The sequence below is a fragment of the Balaenoptera borealis genome (assembly GCF_965194805.1).
Source record: "Balaenoptera borealis genome assembly, chromosome: 3".
NCBI classification, from domain to species: Eukaryota; Metazoa; Chordata; class Mammalia; order Artiodactyla; family Balaenopteridae; genus Balaenoptera; species Balaenoptera borealis.
In genome coordinates, this window is record NC_138866.1 from 28,948 (window position 1) to 47,224 (window position 18,277).

Genomic DNA, 18,277 nt, shown 5'->3' on the forward strand with positions numbered 1-18,277 from the left:
TCGGCTCCCCCCCACACCGAGTGAGCGCCAGCGAGCCCTGGCTGGACCTCTCCCTGCCCCCAGGGCCAGGTGGTGGGCACCGGGCCAGGGCTTCCGGGAGGCAGGTATGCGGGCCAGGCCGGCCGCGTGCTGCTCGCCGGGGCCTCTCCCTGAGCGTCCTCCCCCATGGCGGGCCGGGAGGGTCCAGGCTGGGGCCGCCCCTGGAGCCACCCTGGCGAGGGAGCCCGAGGCCAGCGCCGGCTCTGCCCTGGGGGTGACGTGGGCCCAAGACAAGGAGAGGACTGAGGACAAAAGACACGGAAAGGGCTAGTTGGATTTTTGTTTTTATGAGTTTTTTTTTCTTTGTTTTTTTTTAATATGAAAATTACTTGAAAAGACAACGGGCCAACCCCACCAGGCAGCTCGGCCGGCCGCTGGCCACGCCGATCCTAACATTCCAGGTGTAAGTTACAGAGCTTAAGTTCATCTACAAAAAAAGTAATAAAAATAAAATTTAAAATGGCACCTTCAACAGAACACAACGAAACTCCCGGCCGGCCCGCAGGCCCGCGTTGCAGGGCGAGCGCTTGGGCGGCTCCTCAGCTCCGCTCCGGCCAAAAAGTAAACACAAAGCTAAAAAAATGACTCCTCGGAGGCCCCGGAGTAAGTTAGGTGCGCTTCTCCCCGTGGGGGGCCGAGGAGCAGTCTCTGCGGGGGAGGGCGGGCGGGGGCACTACCGGAACCGGGCGGCGGGCGGGCGGCGGGCGGGCGCGGTCTGCGGTTGGAGGGCCTCGCGGGCAGGCGGGCAGGCGGGCGGCACCTAGTCCTCGATGACGATGGGCTCGTCGTTGACGGGCGCGGGCGGGGCCGGCCGCAGCGGCAGGGCCTGGCTCGGGCGCAGGGCGATGGGCTTGTAGGGCCTGCGGGCCGCGCGCTTGGTCTCGGAGGACGAGAGCAGCTTGCGGATCTTCCTGTGAGCGAGACACCGAGTGACGCGGACGAGCGACGCGGACACGGTGGCCCCTGCCCCCGGCCCGCCGCCGGCCCTGGAGGCCCCACCTGGTCTCCTCGGTGGCCATGTAGAACACGTCATCGGGGGCGTCGATCCAGTTCATTCGCCGCCGCTTGACGGGGGGCAGGGAGCCCCCCCGGATCAGCCGCACCTTGGTGGGGTACGCCTTCCCGTTGAGCAGGAGGTTCCGGCTTGGTCCCTGAGGTGGGGAGGCGCCAGGGGTCAGCCCGGGGCCTCCGCGTGGGCACCCGGAAACCCCGAGGTGGCGGTCCCAGCGGGGAGCATGGAGGCTCGGCCACCCCGGGTGCGCAGGGGGCCCCCCGAGGGCTGTGGAGACCCGCCGCCTGCCCCTCCTCTGGTCCCACTGGGCCTCCCAGATGCTCCCGTGCAGCGCCGGGCAGGGCTGGGGGGCCTCCCCCAGAGGCCCGTGGGAGCTGTGGGAACACACGTGGAGGACGGGGGCCCTCCCGCTCACCATGTGCCTGGTCTGTCCGTGATTCGCCAAACCTGACAAGAGGAAGGAGAACAGGCTGTGAGGTCCGAGGCAGGGCGTGTCCTGCACTCAACACGCTCGCTGAGGACCCGCAGCCGAGAAGCAGGAAACCCGGGGCCAGGTCCCCCCAGAGCCGCAGCCCACACCCAGGTGGTGCTCTGGGTGGGGACCAGGAGTCTCAGATCTGAGCTCGCTCCCTTGACTGGGCCGCGACAACTGGGGCCTGGTCTACAGTGGGTGTAAATACGGTGGCGCCAGGGAGCCCCTCTGCAAGGCGGCCACTCCCCGGGCAGCACCACTCAGACCCCAGAAGGCCAGGCCACCCTGGGCTTCCTCCCGAGGGGCCCCCAGCCCCCCTCGCAAACCCTGGGGCCAGCCACCCAGGGAGGAGCTGGTGGAAGCTCCCAGGAGTGGCCAGTAGGCCAGGCTCTGGCCAGGGTTCCCGCACTTCCATCCCGTGGCCGGGGGTCTGGAGCCACAGCAGCTGCCAGTGACTCAGGAAAGGCGCCGTCCCAGGTCTCGGTCCACACTCCCAACCGGCGCCCAAGACCTGTGGCTCCCAGGCACACACGGAGCGAGTCTGGGGGCGGCCGTGGGAGTGCGCGGCCGTGAGGGCTGGTCTCCAGCACCGGCGTCCTGCCAGAGGCCTCCCAGGACCAGCTCCTCCCAAAAGTGCCCCTTGGCCCCGGTGCGTCTCTTGCCGAGCAGACAAGAGCTGTCCAGCCCTCCCCTTTGCAGACCGCCTCCTAACTTGGAGTACCCCAACCCCGGCAGGGCGGAGGGAGGGGCCGCGGCACCGGGCCTGCAGCCCTCGAGGCCCTGTGCTACTTACCCAGGTAGGTGCCTACCAGAGGGATGGGTGGCGGAGAAAAGAAAGCACACGGTCAGCGTTACAGGGGAGTGCGTGCATGCGGCGGGCCCAGAGGGTGGATGCAGCCGCAGGCGCGTGGGTGGGCCACTTAGCCCGTTAAGGCCCCACTGGTGCCAGGGGCCGGCCCTCGCCCAGAGCCAGCTCCCGCCACCCGCTGCTGCCCCGGCCGCCCCACAGCACCCCAGGAGGCCAGCTGTGGCCTCCTCCCAGGGCTCGTGTGCGGCCCCCGATAGCCCCGCCCGGCTCCCCCCCCCACCCCCCGACCCCGGGATCTGCACGCTGGGGCTGAAGTAGATAGGTACGGAAGCACATCGATGTTGGAAAACCCGACAGAAGCAAACGGATTTCATCCCTCCCGCTAACTAACGGCTTTTTAACAGGTCGAACCCCAAAGCTCAAAGCTGCCTGCTGATGAGCACGCAGCCCCTCACCCCCTTCTGTGGGTGTGATCAGACCATCCCCAGGGCACCTGTCGCAGGGGCAGATGAGCAGCCAGCCCTGCTGCTGGGACCAGGGGCTGCGGCAGCCTCCCCGCCCGAGGGCTATGGTGGGGAGGGCGGAGATCAGCAAGCAGGGAGCGGCTGGGGGTGAGCTGAGCCAGCGCCCCGCCCTCGGAGCCCCACCGAAGGGTCGTGGGTGAGGCAGCTGGGGCAGGGGAGGCCTGGTGCCGGCAAGAGCCTGTGTCCAGTTGGAGTGAGATGGCAGGGCCCGGCACCAGTACCACCGGCTGACCCTCCGGATGTGCCTGCTGGGGCTCCCAGACACAGCCGAGAGAGGGAGCGTCCAGGGGACAGGGCTGGGCCGGGTGGCCACTGGCCGCTGCCACCTCCCAGGTCCCCACATCCGGCCCACCTCCCACAGATCCCAGGACAGCCAAGCCTCGGCCAGACCCCCGGGGCCAGTACCCCTCCAGTCGTGAGCTTGGGAAGGGCTCTGGATGTGTCCATGCTGGCTGCCCCATGGAGCTGGGGTACCCACACCAGACCTGACCTTGCCGTCACGAGGGGCTGGCAGGAGGAGCTCCGAGTGCACTTCCCACGTTCTCCCCTTCAGCTGGTTCCCTGTTCACCTCCCCCCCACAGTGGTCCGGCCGCAGGCAGACCCCTGGGGGGCCCTGGGACACCCAGGTCTGACACGTCCCCCACTGCCACCGTGGCTACACCCTCCTAGAGCAGCCCCAGCCCACGGACACCCCACCCCCAGCTGCGGGGGCAGAAGCTGGGCCCTGGGCAGGTGAGAGGAGCCACACTCCAGAGACGCCCGACGGCAGGAGGGTCCCCCAGAGGGCTGCCCCAGCGCACACCCCGCGAGCATCCCACCCCGCTCAGGAGACGGCGCTGCTGCCTCAGCTCTGGGACCCTCAGCCCTGGGTGCGCCTCCCTGCGGGGCCCTGACCTGAGCGTCCACCCGGGCCTCGCCGACCCCCACCCAGCCATGCCGGCCACGCCACAGCTCTGTCCCATCTGCCCCCCGAGGGGACCAGGGTCCCACAGCCCCCCACCGGGGCAGGGGCGCGGGCAGGGTTGCAAGCACAGCGCAGGCGGCCACACAAGCTGAGGCTGGCGGCACGCGGACAGTCGCAGCACGACGGCAGACAGTACAGGCGGGCGGCGGGGGCACCAGGGCTGCCGGAGCGAGGACAGTCCACTGACCGGCGCTGGGCCCGGAAGGAGGGGCGGCCCGCGAGCCGGAGGCCCCAGGGCAGGAGGCAGCGTGTGGGCGAGCTGGGGGCCCGAGGAGCAGCGCTCCGGTCTTTGCAGAGTGACAGGTGAATCGGGAGGAGCCGGGGCAGCAGGGTGCGGCCCAGCCCGCGTGGACTGCCCTTGTACGTGCCCTGAGCCGTCCTCCGCGCACGCGTGAGCACAGCACACACAGGCACGCGCGGAGGGCCGGGCCTTACCCCTACTGGGCATCAAGAGGCGCTTCTTCACGTTGCCTGGCAGCGCCCGGCGGCAGGAGAGAGGAGAGAACACACGGTCAGCGGGTGCGGGCGCGGCGGGGGCCACGGGCCGTGCTGGCCAAGCCCAAGGCCCCGCCGGACTCACCGTCCACCCCGTTGTGCTGCTCGTAGCTCCTCTTGCCCAGGATGGTGGGGGAGCCGTTGTTGATGACGGGGGCCGACTTGGCAGGGGTCAGGCCGCTGAGCGCGCCGGACACGCTCTTCACGGGGTCGGGCTTCGGGGGGCGGGGGTGGGTCTCTGCAGGGGCAACGCGGGCAGGTGGGCGCACTGCGGGTCCTCAGCAGCAGCCCTGCCACCCGACTGTGGGCTGCCAGAGCCCAGGCCCATGGCGAGCAGGGCCTGGGAGGGCACCGCAGTCCAGCACCCCCGGGCATCCTGAGAGCAGGGACAGCTGCTGGGGCCGGTCTCCTTGGCTCCTCAGCCCCAGCCCAAGGGCCGCATCCCCGGCGACCACCAGCAGCTGACAGGCTCCAGACACCCATAAACAAGCGGGTCCACTCAGTGGCCACGGGAGCTGACAACACAGGGCTGGCCACTAGCCAGACGATGGATGTTAACGGCCCAGCTGGCTGGCCGAGGACGAGCCCACGAGGGCCGGCCCGGAGGGTACGGGCTCACACCTGCCAAGGCCCCCCAGCCCTGGGTGGCTCTCAGGGAACAGAGACCACCTCCCCCCACGGGTCAGGGCGAGGCCAGCCCCGGGACCAAGACTCCAGACAGCAAGTGCTGCCAGAGCCACTTTTGTCTGCTGGGAGCATGCCTGGCTCACAGTTCTGGAATGTCCCTCACGAAGGGAAAGCCACCCCCAACACTGGGGGGGACCAAGTCAACCCAGCCAAGCCCAGGGCCCTGCCCCCCTCCCCCCCACCCAAGCCCCTGGCTAAGTCCCAGGAACAAGCCGGGGGGAGCGGGGGGCGGGGGCAAAGCCAGCCGAAGTGCTCAGGGTCCCCAGGCCACAAGGGCCCTCCCTCCAGGCTGCTGCCTAGGTGTGCCCGTCTCCCACCCAGCCGTGCCCCTGCCCTGGGGGGTAGGGTGCGAAGAAGCCCCCGCGGGAGACGCCCATCCAGGCTCAGAGGCGTCACGAGAGCCAGTGCGCCCGACCCAGACTCCTGGGGACTGCAGGGGCGAGGGGAGCAGGGTGGGGAGAGGCTGGGACCCCTTAGGGGGGTTAGGGATGCAGCAGCCGGGGGCCAGGGCCGCGCCGGAGGAGAGCAGGCTCACCGAGGTGCCGCAGGACGGCCTCCAGGGGCTTCCGCGCGGCCTGCTTCAGCACCAGCGGGCTCTGAGAGGCTCCGGGCAGCCGTGCCGTGCCTGTGGGGCGTGAGGCCCGGGTCAGAGCTCCCGCAGGGGCTGCACACCCCGTCGCCACCAGCCCTGCTAGCGCCCCTCCCGCAGGGACACTCACACTCAGCCTTGATGGCCGCACTGTTGATGGGCATGTAGGGGTGCCGGGCGGCGTGCCACGGGCGCAGGATCTCACGGCACAGGCGCCGGGCGATCCGTGTGAGCTTGGTGGTGTGCAGGTAGAAGGCCTGTCTCGTCTTCATGGCAAACTTGGGGCTCCCGCTGCTCCGGGCTGGGATGCCGTGGGGGCTCTGCGGAAGGGGGCGGGCCGCCCCGACACAGCGCCATGACCGCGGGCCGGACCGCGGGGCGCGCGTGGGGGCGGGGTAGGGGGTACCGCCTTACCATGTTACTGCGGTTGGGTCCTGGCCTCTCTCCATCTAACCGGGTTGGCATTTTCAAGCCACCATATTTCTTCCAATATGTCCAACAAGACGCGCAGAGGCGACACTGCATGTTAGGGGGACCCCAAGAATACCACTGGTAAGACTGGGTGGCTACGGACAACAAAGTTGGAAATAGACGGATTCTTAAGCAGGACCAGTGACGGCAGAGAGCATCACACAGCTGTCGCCCGCCCGCGCCCGCCCCTGCCCCCCGCCCCGCGGGCCCGGGCACCCAGTGCTCCCCGAGAGGGCTTCCCCCGCAGGGCGTGGCCGCCGCCCCCAGGCTGGGCCCCAGGGCAGTGCAGGGGCGCCCAGGGCTGTGGGCTGGGGGGCACCCGGATGCCGGGCGGGGCACTTACTGTAACAGCTCTCGCAGGCCCGGCCAGCCCCAGGGCTCTGGCCTGGCGCCCCCGCACCGTTCACCACGCCTGCCTTGACGTTATTGACGCTGATCTGGTTCGGGTTTGGCTTGTTACTTGGGTAAGGAAGGGAGAGAGGGAAGACGTCACGGGAGCAGCAAGCCCTGGGCGCGCGGCTCCGGAGCCCGGCAGCCCCCGTCCAGACCTGCCTGGGGGTGTGTGGTCTTTCTCCCCTCGAGCTCTAGAAGCAGCTCCCACCTCGTCGACACCCCAGCTCCACCTGCCTGCGCTTAGCTCAGCTCAGAGTTGAACCCCGGGCCGGGCGGATCCAGTCCTGATGCCCTGTGCTGCCCCCGGGCCACCACGGGCTTCAGTGACAGGCCCCCGACTCTCTAGGACTCAGCCAGGGCAGCACCACGGGGCCACGTGGGACGCGAGGACGGTGCCGTGAGGGGCGTACTTACTAGTTGGGGATATAAACTTGCTTTAACTTGCTCTCCGCTTCAGCTGCTTTCAAGCGTTTCTTCAAACACAGAACAAAGGGTCAGGGCAGCCAGCAGGTGGGTCTGGAGAGGGGATCCCCCAGTCCCCGCGCTGCCCCCTCACCCCAAAGTTCCCACAGGACCCCTCGGCCCCCGCCCAGGCCGAGCCCTCACCTGCTGCACGTATCTGTCGGTGGTCTTCCACATGTAATAATACTCGATGATGCTGGTGAGCGACTTCCAGGGGAGCTGGGGAGAGAGGGGCGCGTCAGGGGGTGGGCGGGGGCGTGGCGGGGCCGCTAACCCCACCCGCGAGGGGGCGAGCCTCCCCCAGCCCGCGCCAGGGCCCCTCTCGGGCCTCGCCCTCTCCCTCTCAGGCGCGCTCCATTCAACGCCGGTTCCGGCACCTCTGCCCTGCTCGGCCGGTGGTGGGCGCTCCCTCCCCCTGCGCCAGGCGCTGGGCGCCCAGACGCCAGCCCCACCCACGACCGTGGGCTGCAGCGCTTCCACCGGTACGCCCTCGTGATCGCCCTGCTCCCACGTCCCAGCTCCCCCACTGTTCAGGCGCCCCCTCTGGGCTCCACAGGCTGCGTGCAAGTCCAGTGCGGCCGTCAGAGTCTTGCCGCTGCCATCCCGCGCCCTGCGTTTCCACGCCACCTCCGGGCCAGTCTCAGCCGAGTCCCGCGGCGCGGATTCACCCACAACGTCCGCCCGGGCGCGTCGACAATTCAGACTCTGTGCGCACCTGGGCCGACGTCGCACGGGAGCACGAGGGGCCCGGGACGTGCGGGAGACGTGGCGAGGTGAGCGCTTTATTTCCCGCCCGCCTTCTCGCTCCACTTGTTTCTGTGTGAGGAGGCCTTGCTGCTCTGCTTAGGTTTTCAGGGCGTTCTGCGCATCTGCCTTGCAGAGGGGGCCGGCTGTCCGGGCTCGGCCTGTGTCCACGTCACCAGGGGCTGCGCGGGTCCCTCTGATGGCCTCTAGGGACCGACACTGCTTCTCCACCCTCAGTGGTGCCGTCTGCCTTCTGACGTGGGTCCTGTGGCATCAGCCTCGTCTGTTACTGCCGAGGTGCTGCTCAGAATCAGGTGCTGGCAAGGCCGCCGCGTCCTGGCGCCCCTTTGGGACTCGCAGTCAGGCCGGCCCGGCCGCCCCTGCTGCCCTCTCTGCACAGGCGCGCTCTTCTGAGTGACCACCGGTTCGCCTCCTTCCAGATGAGTTCAAGTGTATGTTAGGGGCTGTAAGGGCAGGAGGGGTCCCTGAGGGCACAGGCCCTGCCCGTGCGGGAATTCCCACGGGCTCACTGGTGGACACTTTCAAGGGACACAAAGCAAGGACGTACACGGAGACGCTCGGCCACTTAGGAACAACCAAACAAACCAAGTCAAACAAGACCCGGCGAGGACCCCGGCGACACCAGCACGGACCCTGGCCTTGGTGGCACAGCCCAGGCCCCGCCAGGCGGCCCTGGGCGTTTCCTCTGGAGCCACTAACGGACAAGGGGACGGAAGCACGGCGGCCGGGCGGGCACAGCAGGGCCCTGAACCTACCCCCCGGTACTCACAAAATCTTGCTGAATGTCAGTGAAATCCTTCCCATACTTCTCCAGGGCCTCCTCGAAAAGGCTGGCCTCCGAGGCCGACCACTCCTCCATCTCGTCCCTGCAGAGGACGGGCCCGCCCTGCGGCACCAGGGCCGCGATGGCCTTGGCGACGTCGTACACACTCCTGTGCAGCGTGTCCATGGCGTGGAACTGCAGCAGGAGAGGCGGGGTCGCCCGGGCCCCAGAGCTGGAGCGACCCCACCCCGCCCGGCCCCAGGCAGGAGGCACACCCGGGCCGTGTGTGGGAGGCCACAGGACCCGGGGGCTGGCCCTCCCTCCCACCTGGGAGGGGCTAAGGACAGTCTCGGGGGGCAGCCGGGGGCCTCTGGGGAGAGTGCAGGGAGGGGCCGAGCTGCTCGGGGCAGCAAAGGGAAGCAGCCGTGCTCCCAGGCCCACTTCGCCAGGGGCGGGGCTCCAGGAGGGGGCGGCTCAGCCCGCAGACAGTGGGTGGCTGACCCCAGGGCCTAAGTGCCCCGGGCAGGAGGGGCCGGCCGAGGGCACGAGCCGTCCCCTAGGAGATGCCGCTGCCTCTGAGGTGGCAAGTGTGGAAGGAGCAGGGCGGGCTGAGGACGTGCGGCCCGCGGCCCAGCAAGGGCCCGGTAGGGCCTGACCACGTGCCGGCCGGCAGCCTCTCACCAGCATGAGACAGGGTCACCACACAGGGGCAACGAGAGCCCTGCGCTGTGCCCCCCAGGGAGGGCTGTGCCCGGGGGGCGGGTGCTGACCTGAGCAGATGCACAGGGCCGCGGCTGCCCGGTGGCCCTCTCACTTACCAGGGTGATGTCCCGAGAGGCGGCCGCGGCGCTCATGTGCAGGCTGGGCTGTCGGACAGAGCTGCTGCAGTCCAGGGCGCGTGCAAAGGTGCCCACGGAGCTGGGGAGGAGGAGAGACGCTGACCACTGGAGCGGACAAGCAGGAGGGGCGGCCGGACCAAGCCGGACACGCAGACGCGTCCAGACTCGGCTGTCTCGGGACGGAGCCCTCTGGTCTGGAGCACGGGGACGTCGTTTCTGAGACTTTGCAGACCTCTTCTTACAAAAGAGAGTCTTCAGGTCCTGAGACTCAAGGCCCCATTCCTACACTGTTTCTGACGGCACCCGGCCCAGGCGCCTTCTGGGCGTGCGGCCCCCGTGTGCTCGCAGGAGCTCCCCTCCTGTCGGCCCAGCCCAGGGACCCCTGGGGGGCCGGCCTGGGCAGAAGCTGCTCCTCGGACGGCTGCCCCCTTGTGCCCAGGAGACCCTGCGCCTCCAGGCCACATCTGCCCAGTCCCGGAGCCAGACAAGCACCTCTGTCCCGCCCTACCGTCCGGGGAAAGAGCCCCGTCTGCGCCCGGCTTACTTGGCCTCGGCCGGTGGGCGGCCCCTGAGGTCCACGGGTCGGGTTGGGGGTGGAGGTGGAGGTGTCGGGCTGCCCCCCAGACCCGGGGACCCAGGCAGCCCCCCAGAGCCGGCTCCACCTTCAGGGAAGGGCCAGGTCCCACCCTGCAGGCCTCCCTAGCAGCCACGAGGGGGGTCTCGACAGAGCAGGGCCCCGGACCCTCTGACCTCCCAGGCCCTTCACTGGGGGACCCCCTGTAGGACAGGCACCCCGCCGCCCGCCGCAGGGATGGGGTAGTGGCTGAGGCCCCGTGCCAGCTTGTGCCCGGGGGTCGGGCGGGGCGTGGCCGCCCCAGCCCGGAACTCACCGGGCCACCACCAGGAACTGGTCGATCTGCTTGTCCACCAGCGGGTTGCGAGCCTCCCACACCTTGGTCTCCAGCTTGGACTGGTCTCGGCCGTCCTCCTCGCCTGCCAGGAAGAAACACTGCACGGTGAGAACCACCGAGGCCGTGAGAAGACCCCCGAGGCTCCGCGTGGAGCCCAGGGTCGGACGAGGGAGCGGGCTGCTGAGACGGGGAGTGCCGCGCTGGGAGGGGCGGGGAGGGCGAGCGAGCCCAGGGACGAGCCCACAGCGCGCGCACACGCGCAGGCACGCGCACGCACAGAGGCGGTCGGGCCCGGAGCTCCAGGGCACGCTCGACACACGACGGCCTTCACCTCTGGAAACAGTGAGCGCGTGGGGCTGGCAGCCCGTGGCCCCCGTGGAGGAGCTTGAAGAGGTGCCGTCGGGAGGGCCCAGGGAGCACAGCCAGCTGGACAGAGGGGCGGAGGCGGCTCGGATCTGATCAACCAAGCTCTTTACTCTGAGACGCTGCAGGGTCAGGTGCAGCTGCTCCCAGCCCCCAGCGGCAGCCCCGTCACAACGAGGACACTGAGGTCGACTCAGTGCGGACCCACACGCCTGCCACCCAAGGGCCCCCTTGGTGCCAGAAGGCTCCGTCTCGGGGCATCTTCCCTCTGCGGGCGGGAGCCCTGCTCCTCACCCTGTATGCGGCAGGCATGGGGGCTCAGGGCCCAGCCAGGAGGGTTTCTCTCCTGGGCAGCTGCCCGTGCCAAGTGCCAACTGCCACGTGCTCCAGACAGCAAGGGGCAGACGAGGCCAGCACGAGGGTCCAGAGAACGCCTGCCCCGAGGTCACACCCCCGCTCAGCTCAGGCGTTCAGTCTGCAGGTCTGCAGACCCTCTCAGCCTCTGTTGCTCTCGGTGGCGACCGACTTCCAGACCCAGGGCAGGACCCCTCACGGCACTCAGCAAGTCCGTGGGAGCCCTGTGGGAGCACGGTCATGCAGGGCCAGGCATGGCCGAAAGTCACCAAGGAAACACGTGCTCCCTCGCCCTGGGGAAGGTCAGGCCCTGCCAGGCTCCAGGGGACGGCGCTGGGACAGGGGCTCACGGGAGAGAAGCCCCGCATTGCAGAGGTGCAGGACCGACCCGGGGGTGGGGACGAAGAGATCTGAGGGGTCAGGGTCCTGGGGGCTGCGTCTGTAGGACGAGCACAGGTGGGATCTTCCCAGTGTCGTGGCTTGGCTCCTTCCTGGTGGTGACTCGGCACGGAGAACCCTCCCCAGGGACAGTGGGTACCAAGGAAGGCGGGGCCCCCCCTCCAGGATCTAAGGTCCGCGGGCCGCGACCAGCCCCCAGCGACTGCCGGGCAACTGAGCCCAGAGCCACAGGCACAGCTAGCTGTGGCCCCACCTGTCGCCCACGCCCGCTGGTGCACCCTGCAGACGTCTCACGCATCCAAGGCAGGGGCACGGCTTCACCTGCTGGGAAGGGTCCAGGCTCCAGGAGGAGAACAGGGAACTGAGGCCTAGGCCGACCCCACCTCGCCCCAGCGGTCCAGGGGTCGGGAGGAGGAAGGGCTGTAGGGATGCCGCCCCTGGCCCTGGGGCTGCAGGTAGGGCTTCCCCAGGGCGCCCCGAGACCAGAGACGCATCCTCCCGCCAAGCGCCCAGGGATGGCCGAGAAAGCGAGGTCCTCGGACGTTCCAGCCACTCAGTGTTCTCCTGTGGCCGTCGTGTGGCCTCTCCTGTTTCCCACTGGATGTGGCCCTCACCAGGCCCTTTATCTCAGCCAGGCTGGGATGGTGTAGACCAGGAGGCCCCATGGGGCCCCTGGAGAATGCCCGTCCCTGGAGCGGGGCCCCGGTGCCAGGTGCACCCCGCCCAGCAGGGGGACGGGCTGCACCAGGAGACCAGCTGGGCCAGCGCATCCGGCTCTGCTCAAGTGCGAGGAGCCCCCACGAGTGACACGAGCGGCCACAGGGCAGGACCACAGGGCAGAGTGCCAGGGCTGGCAGGAAGGGCAGCCTCGCCCCACCCGGGACGGAGCCAGACACCCGTGAACAGAGGGAACCGCCCCCAGCAGGTGCTTCCCGTCAGCCCTCCGTCTCACATCCGACCGGCGGCAGGAACCCCCATGAGACAGAGACAGAGACCAAGACCAACCAACGGGGGAAGCAAGTGTGTGTGTGTGAGATGCACACGCGTGGGAGGTGTGGCGTGCGTGTGCGCTCGTGTGTGTGTGTGTGTGCAACAGGAAACACGCACACAGGCCAAGAGCGGATGTTTAGGACAAGCGGACCAGCTTCTGGGGATCAGGCATCACGTCTCCGAAAGGCGCGGCAGCCGCGGCAAGAAGGGACGCCCGGTGTTTCCCCAGCACAGAGGAAGCCGAGGCACAGACCACAGGGGAGCCAAGCCCAACCCGCGGCCCCACAGGTGCTGGGGACGCGCGCCAGGAGGACTCCGCGCTCCCGAGGGACACGGGCCCCGAGGCCACCTGGGCGCCACGTGGGGATGACCCTGCACACAGGGGACCAGCTCCGCAGGAGCAAAGGCTCCGAAGAGAACAGGCACCAAGACTCCATCACGGACAAGCAAGTGCGCGGTTCAGCCGTCAGGCCTGCTACATGGCAATCACGCGGCCGCGCGGGAAGGAAGGGGGGGAGGGGAAGTGGCAGGTACCACGAGGCCCGGACCCCGCTGCGCTCCCGGTCAACCTGAGCTGCCTGAGTGAGGCCACCACACCCAAGTGACCCGGCCTCAACCACGTGGCCCCAGAAGGAAGCCCGCCACACGGCGCCCCGAGCCAGACAGCACCGGCCTTGCTGGCCACCACGGGTCCACGTTCCTGCCTGGGCTGCTTGGTCGGGGACAGAACGGGCTGAGAAGATGGGGGTCAAGCCCGCCCACGACCCCCAGGCTGCTGAAGGACTGAAGGGCAGGGGAGCTGGGCACTGCGTCCCCGTGCACTTCGGCCTCGCGGACGGCACCACCCGCTGCTACAAGTCAGTGAAATAGGCAGATCCATTCAAACGAGTTTTTGAGAGAGAGAAAGAGCTTTGAAAAGGTTATGAAAACAACTGCCAAAAGGAAACAAAATCTCCAGGTGCCAGGGACGGTCCGACGACCCCTCCTGCTGGGGGTCCTGGGGCTTGCTGCCCCATCCCAACATCCAGAGCCCCCCGCCCTCCCCGCCAGCCTCCCGGCCCACCCTACCTTCTTTCAGCAGGTCGGTGATGTCTGCCTGGTACCGGTTCCCTACACGGATCTCGCCCTTGTCAGCCAGGAGGGTCTTCTGCTGGGGGTCATAGACGAGAGAGTAGAAGAAGAAGTCCTGGAAAACAGCACACGGGGCGGCGTCAATACACGGCACCCTCGGCCACGCTCATGGGAGGTCAGCAGACGGGAGGGGACGACCGTCGGGAGGGACAGCGATCTGCTCGGAGACACAGAGAGCTGGCAGTTCAACCGGCTTGAGAGAGCAGGTGGGGCAGCTGTAGGACCAGTTCCCCAAACTGCCGCGTGCCCACCAGCAGCAACAGTTTGAAAACTGAGTTTATAAGAGCATTTAACAGCAACAAAAATCCTAAGGCATCTGGGGATGAATCTGACAGATTCTGGGCACATCCTTGGAGAAGATGGTGCCGTTTTCGTGCAGTTGTCACAGGAGACGTACACAAAAGGGGTTACGTTACAGAATGTTCTGGACTCGGTGCCCAGAGCTGTCAGCGGAGCAGCAGCCTGCGGCCCTCAGCCTCGGAGCCTGTCTTCACCCCGCACGCCCGCGCCCAGGCTGTTCCGGCTGGAAGTGGCACAATCCGGCCTTCCTGGCCCTTCGCTGCCTGGCACTCCACGTGCCGCTGCTGTTTCTCAGGGGCTGCTTGGCAGAAACCAGCCTGCCGACCCTGGGCTTCCCCTGGGGTCTCCCCGTGCACACCGAGGGTCGCGGCACCCCGTGCCAGGACTTCCACCTGTCCCCGTGCCCCCGTGTCGCCTTTCTCACTCCCTTGTGGTTGCTTCTCGCGGCCCCTGCTCCCCGGGCGGCGGCCAGCTCCTGCGTCAGAGCCGAGGGCTCCTCTCGGTGCAGGTCCGTGTGGGCTGCGGCTGCACCCGCACCCGAGGACTGAGTCCCTGAGGCCCGAGCAGGACGGCGGGCCTGGGCGCAGTCAGTCGGTTCTCGCCCGGGGCCGCCCAGACCGGGAGGGAAGGCCGCCCCAGTGGGCCGCCTGCCGTCTCAGGCTAAGAGCCACCCACCCCTAGACAGGTGAGCGGAGAGAAGCAGAAAACACGAGGCGTGCGCCCAGGAGACACACACAGGTCCCTGAATGGGGCCCAGGCGCCTGCCAGAGACCAAGTGGTTCACAGCCGCCTTTTTGCTCACGGCCGTCCCTCCGCGTCACCACCTCTGTGTGGCTGTCACCAAGGGGTCTTTCTAAACTGCAGACAGCAGCCCCCAGTGGACACACGCCTGGGGGCCACGGCCCCTGCCCTGTCCCGTGGGCAGGCACGCGGCGGCTCCCTGGGGCCCGGGCTGCCCTGGGGGCTCTTCAGCGCCGACTGCAGGCAGCATCCTCCAGGCGGTGCCCCAACGCCTGACCAAGTCAGGCCTCGGTGAGGCCACGGCACCGGGCTTGCCCTCACTGGACCGCTGTCGCCATGGTCCACGGTCCGACCCCGCGTCCACCTTGCCCCTCTGGGCCCCCGGGAAGAGCCGGGCCCTTCCTCGAGGGGAGGGGACCGTGGCTGAGAACGAGTGTCGCCCACAGGCAATGACGCTCCCGCTAGGAGCTGCAGGGTGGCCGCACGCAGGTCCCGGGGGGGCCCGCAGTGCGTGGGGACACGCGGGGAGGGGACCCCGGACCCACAACCACTCCTTGCCTGACCCCAGGAGCTCCCTTACACCGCGACCAGTCCCACTAGGTAACACCCGTGCCCGCGCTGCTCCTGACCCCGCTGGCCTGCCATCGTCCCCAAACACGCTTCTCGCTGCTCCCAGGACTCACGCGTGCACCCTCTGGGGACGTTTTGGGTCGTTCCACCTTGGGGGAGGGGCGCTGGGCGGCAGCACGGACAGCCCGCAACAAGCACCACCCGCCCTGGGGGTCACTGCGGGCTCAGGGTGGGCAGCTCGGGTGTCACGGCAAGGCCCAGGCACCGGTCGCCGTGGCTCCGCTCCCACCCTCGCCTGTGGGATGAGGAGGCCGGTGCCCTGGCCCCAGACCCTGGCAGCACTGACGTTTTTGATTTCATAAACTCAGAAACCCTCTGGTCGCCCGGCCAACACAGTCGTGGGTCAACCCAGTGAAGACTGGAGACGGTGGCCTGGACTGCGGTAGGGCCACACGCCCGCTGGGGAAGCCTGACGGCGACCACGGCGGCCAGCACGGGTCCCGTCGTCCCCTCCAGGACGAATCGTGCCCCTCCTGGGGGGCGGGGGGTGGTGGGGAGAGCAGACCCCCGGGAGCCGTCACGCCCATTTTGGGCCCTCGCTCTGGAGGTGCAAGGAGTGGGGACTGCACGGGACAGCGGGAAGGGCCGTGACAGCGCCTGGCCTTAGGGCGCCACGGGCAGCGAAGGGCCTGAGCCCAGCGTGAGGTGGGAGCAGCAATGCCCGCCCAGGCCAGACCAGCGGAGCCAGGACCCGCCTCTGCCCCCACCCCCCAGCCCCCAGCCCATGGCGTCGCGGCCTCACCTCCCGTTCCAGGTAGGACTTGAGGGACTCGGTCTCGTTGAGCAAAGTGACGCTGCACTTCCCTCTGCAAGACAAGGGCGCGCATCAGGGGGGCTGGGCAGACTCCCTCGTGCCCGCCCCAGGCCCCCGGGCACCTGATGTGGGTGGCGGGACTCCCTCGTGCCCGCCCCAGGCCCCCGGGCACCTGATGTGGGTGGCGGGACTCCCTCGTGCCCGCCCCAGGCCCCCGGGCACCTGATGTGGGTGGCGGGCAGTGACTCCAGCTGTCTTGAGAGGAAGAGCTCTCGATGCCTCAGCTGGTGCTTGAGCTTCTCGGGCAGGTCTGCCATTTCTGGGTTTTCCATCTCCTCCTCTGTTTCCCCTGAAGGACAAAGAGCTCCTGTGAGCTGGTCCCAAAGACACACGCTCAGGCGGCCGGACAAAGGCCCACCCGCTGGATGCACAGGCCCCTCCCCGTGCTGGACCCGGGGCAGGTGGCAGTGTAGGTCCCCGCAGGGCACCCCAGCAGCCCCGGGCATCTGAACAGGAAGGAGGACAACGTCCTGTGCTGGCCTGGGAAGCAGCACGTCAGAGAAAGAAGGCAAAGCGAGACAGCAGCTGCTGCACACCCAGGACAGGGGGCAGGACCCACCGTGCCCCGCAGCCCTCCCTGCGCCAGGAGCCCCTCAGGCCCACCTCGCGGCAGGGCACACAGGCGCGGCACGCGGGCAGCCCGGCGCACAGACCCCAGGACCCTCCCGCAGGGGCGGCTCTTACCTTCCTCGCCGTTGTCGGCCCCCGATCCAGGTTTATAGCAGACCGACAGGGCTGTGTAACAGACAGACAGCGCCCAGATGGCACGTCAGCGACAGCGCGCCACGCCACTCACTCCCCGCCCGGCCTGGACCGAGGGCTGTGAGGCCGGGAAGCAGGGTGGACAAGGGGGCTGCAGACCACCCAGCCGGAGCCAGAGAACACCCGAGCCTCTGGCCATCCCGCCGGGCTGACCTCAGCTCCTGCCCACCCCATGCCCACGCTGCTCCAGACTCTCCGAGCAGAGCCCCAGACAACCCTGGGCGGCGAGGCCCTGCTACCTGCACACAGAACACACCTGCCCCTGCGAAGTCGGGAGAAACAAGGACGGGGCGGGGGACACGGCCGAGCCACAGCGTGGGGTGCGGGGGGGCGCGGGGGACGCATCCCAAGGCCAGGTCAGCAGCGCGTGCTTCCTGCCTGCGGATGGTGACCCGGGGGGCCTCGGCCACACCTCCAGGGCTGGGCCATCGATGGGCACAGGGAAAGCCTGAAACTCGAAACTGGCATGCGGTGGGGCTGTGGTAGGTCTCCACGACGTGGACCCCAGCACATGCAGCCCTGGGGCTAGGGCGACCCCAAACACACGCTGGCGGTCTGGGGTCGTGCACAGTGGGGTGGGGGAAGCCAGACGCACGGCGAAACCCATCCCCTGCCCCAAGACCCAAAGGTAGGGGCGTGGAGCCCAGCCCCCCGGGCTCTGGGCCACCACAAGGCCCCTGGCCCTCTGCTGCCCCCCTGTGGTGGCTGCAGGGAGTCCTGGTGCCCCTGGGCAGGGGACCCCCGCCCCCGCCTCCAACAAACCCCAGTTGCCGGCAGCTCAGACTGAGGCCAAGGCTAGGGGCGGGGGCGCTGGGGGAAGGGGGGCAGGGCCAGTCGGCCCAGGCCGTGGGCCACGGGAGCCTGTGCACCCACACCGCTGGCCTCGGCACCTCCCTGCCCACTCCCGGGGACGTCACCAGCACCTGGAAGCCGGCCCACCATCCCCACACCTCATCCTGCTCACGCCCAACCGGTGACGGCACCGCTGGCCCCGCAGCACGGCTAGGAACCGGGGCCAGGGGCAGCCAACCTGGCCCCTGCCCGCGACAGGCCCTTGGGCATCCGTTTCAGGTCTGCAGACACCGCCCCTCCCCGTCCTGACACTAGCTCACAGTGGCTCTGAGACCCCCAGCCCACCAGGGCTCCCTGCCATCAGAATGGTGAGGAGGGACCCAGGAACGCACACCCCAGGGCCACGCTTAAGGCCTCAGGGGTGGCCAGGGCTCGGGCCAGGCCGACCTCCAGCCCCCGGGAGACCAGGAGAGAGCCTCCCCACAGCCCCCAGGCCCCGTCCCCAGCGGACCCTCAAACGAGCGTGGGCTGTGGCGCTTGGCCTCTAGGAACCCAGGGCACATGGCCCCTGGCGCAAAAGCCCCTCCCTCTGGGATCCAGGGGGCCCAGGCCCTGGGCTCAGAGCTGGGGGGCCTTCCCCACAAGGCCCAGGCAGGCTCCAGGCTCCCACCCTACCCCGGCTCAGCTCACACACCCTACTGGCTCTCCCGAGCCCCTGCAGCTGGCTCTGGGGGGTTCCAGGGAGGACCTGTCACCCGTGCCCACTGTCCCCTCGGGCAAGGCCTTGGTCTCAGGAGGACAGCTCT

At 68.9% G+C, this 18,277-nt stretch overlaps 1 protein-coding gene across 6 annotated transcripts in view; it reads right to left on the reverse strand.

Moving 5' to 3' along the window:
- Positions 1-310: 310 nt before the first annotated feature.
- MTA1 (metastasis associated 1) overlaps positions 311-18,277 on the reverse strand; it is a 38,803-nt gene continuing 20,836 nt past the window's right edge. For 2 of the 6 annotated variants that reach the window (XM_082385839.1, XM_082385843.1), the window contains 18 exons: positions 16,602-16,652; positions 16,080-16,206; positions 15,846-15,909; positions 13,370-13,487; positions 10,175-10,277; positions 9,264-9,363; positions 8,452-8,640; positions 7,062-7,136; positions 6,870-6,928; positions 6,406-6,521; positions 6,006-6,157; positions 5,722-5,911; positions 5,538-5,627; positions 4,401-4,553; positions 4,256-4,291; positions 1,467-1,498; positions 1,039-1,190; positions 311-950 (listed from right to left, as the gene is read on the reverse strand). In XM_082385839.1, the coding sequence (XP_082241965.1) occupies positions 800-950; positions 1,039-1,190; positions 1,467-1,498; positions 4,256-4,291; positions 4,401-4,553; positions 5,538-5,627; positions 5,722-5,911; positions 6,006-6,157; positions 6,406-6,521; positions 6,870-6,928; positions 7,062-7,136; positions 8,452-8,640; positions 9,264-9,363; positions 10,175-10,277; positions 13,370-13,487; positions 15,846-15,909; positions 16,080-16,206; positions 16,602-16,652 (1,958 nt within the window). In that variant the 3' untranslated portion in view covers positions 311-799. Of the gene's footprint in view, positions 951-1,038; positions 1,191-1,466; positions 1,499-4,255; positions 4,292-4,400; positions 4,554-5,537; positions 5,628-5,721; positions 5,912-6,005; positions 6,158-6,405; positions 6,522-6,869; positions 6,929-7,061; positions 7,137-8,451; positions 8,641-9,263; positions 9,364-10,174; positions 10,278-13,369; positions 13,488-15,845; positions 15,910-16,079; positions 16,207-16,601; positions 16,653-18,277 lie in introns of those variants that run through there. The other 4 variants (XM_082385841.1, XM_082385840.1, XM_082385842.1 and 1 more) reach the window with 4 other exon arrangements.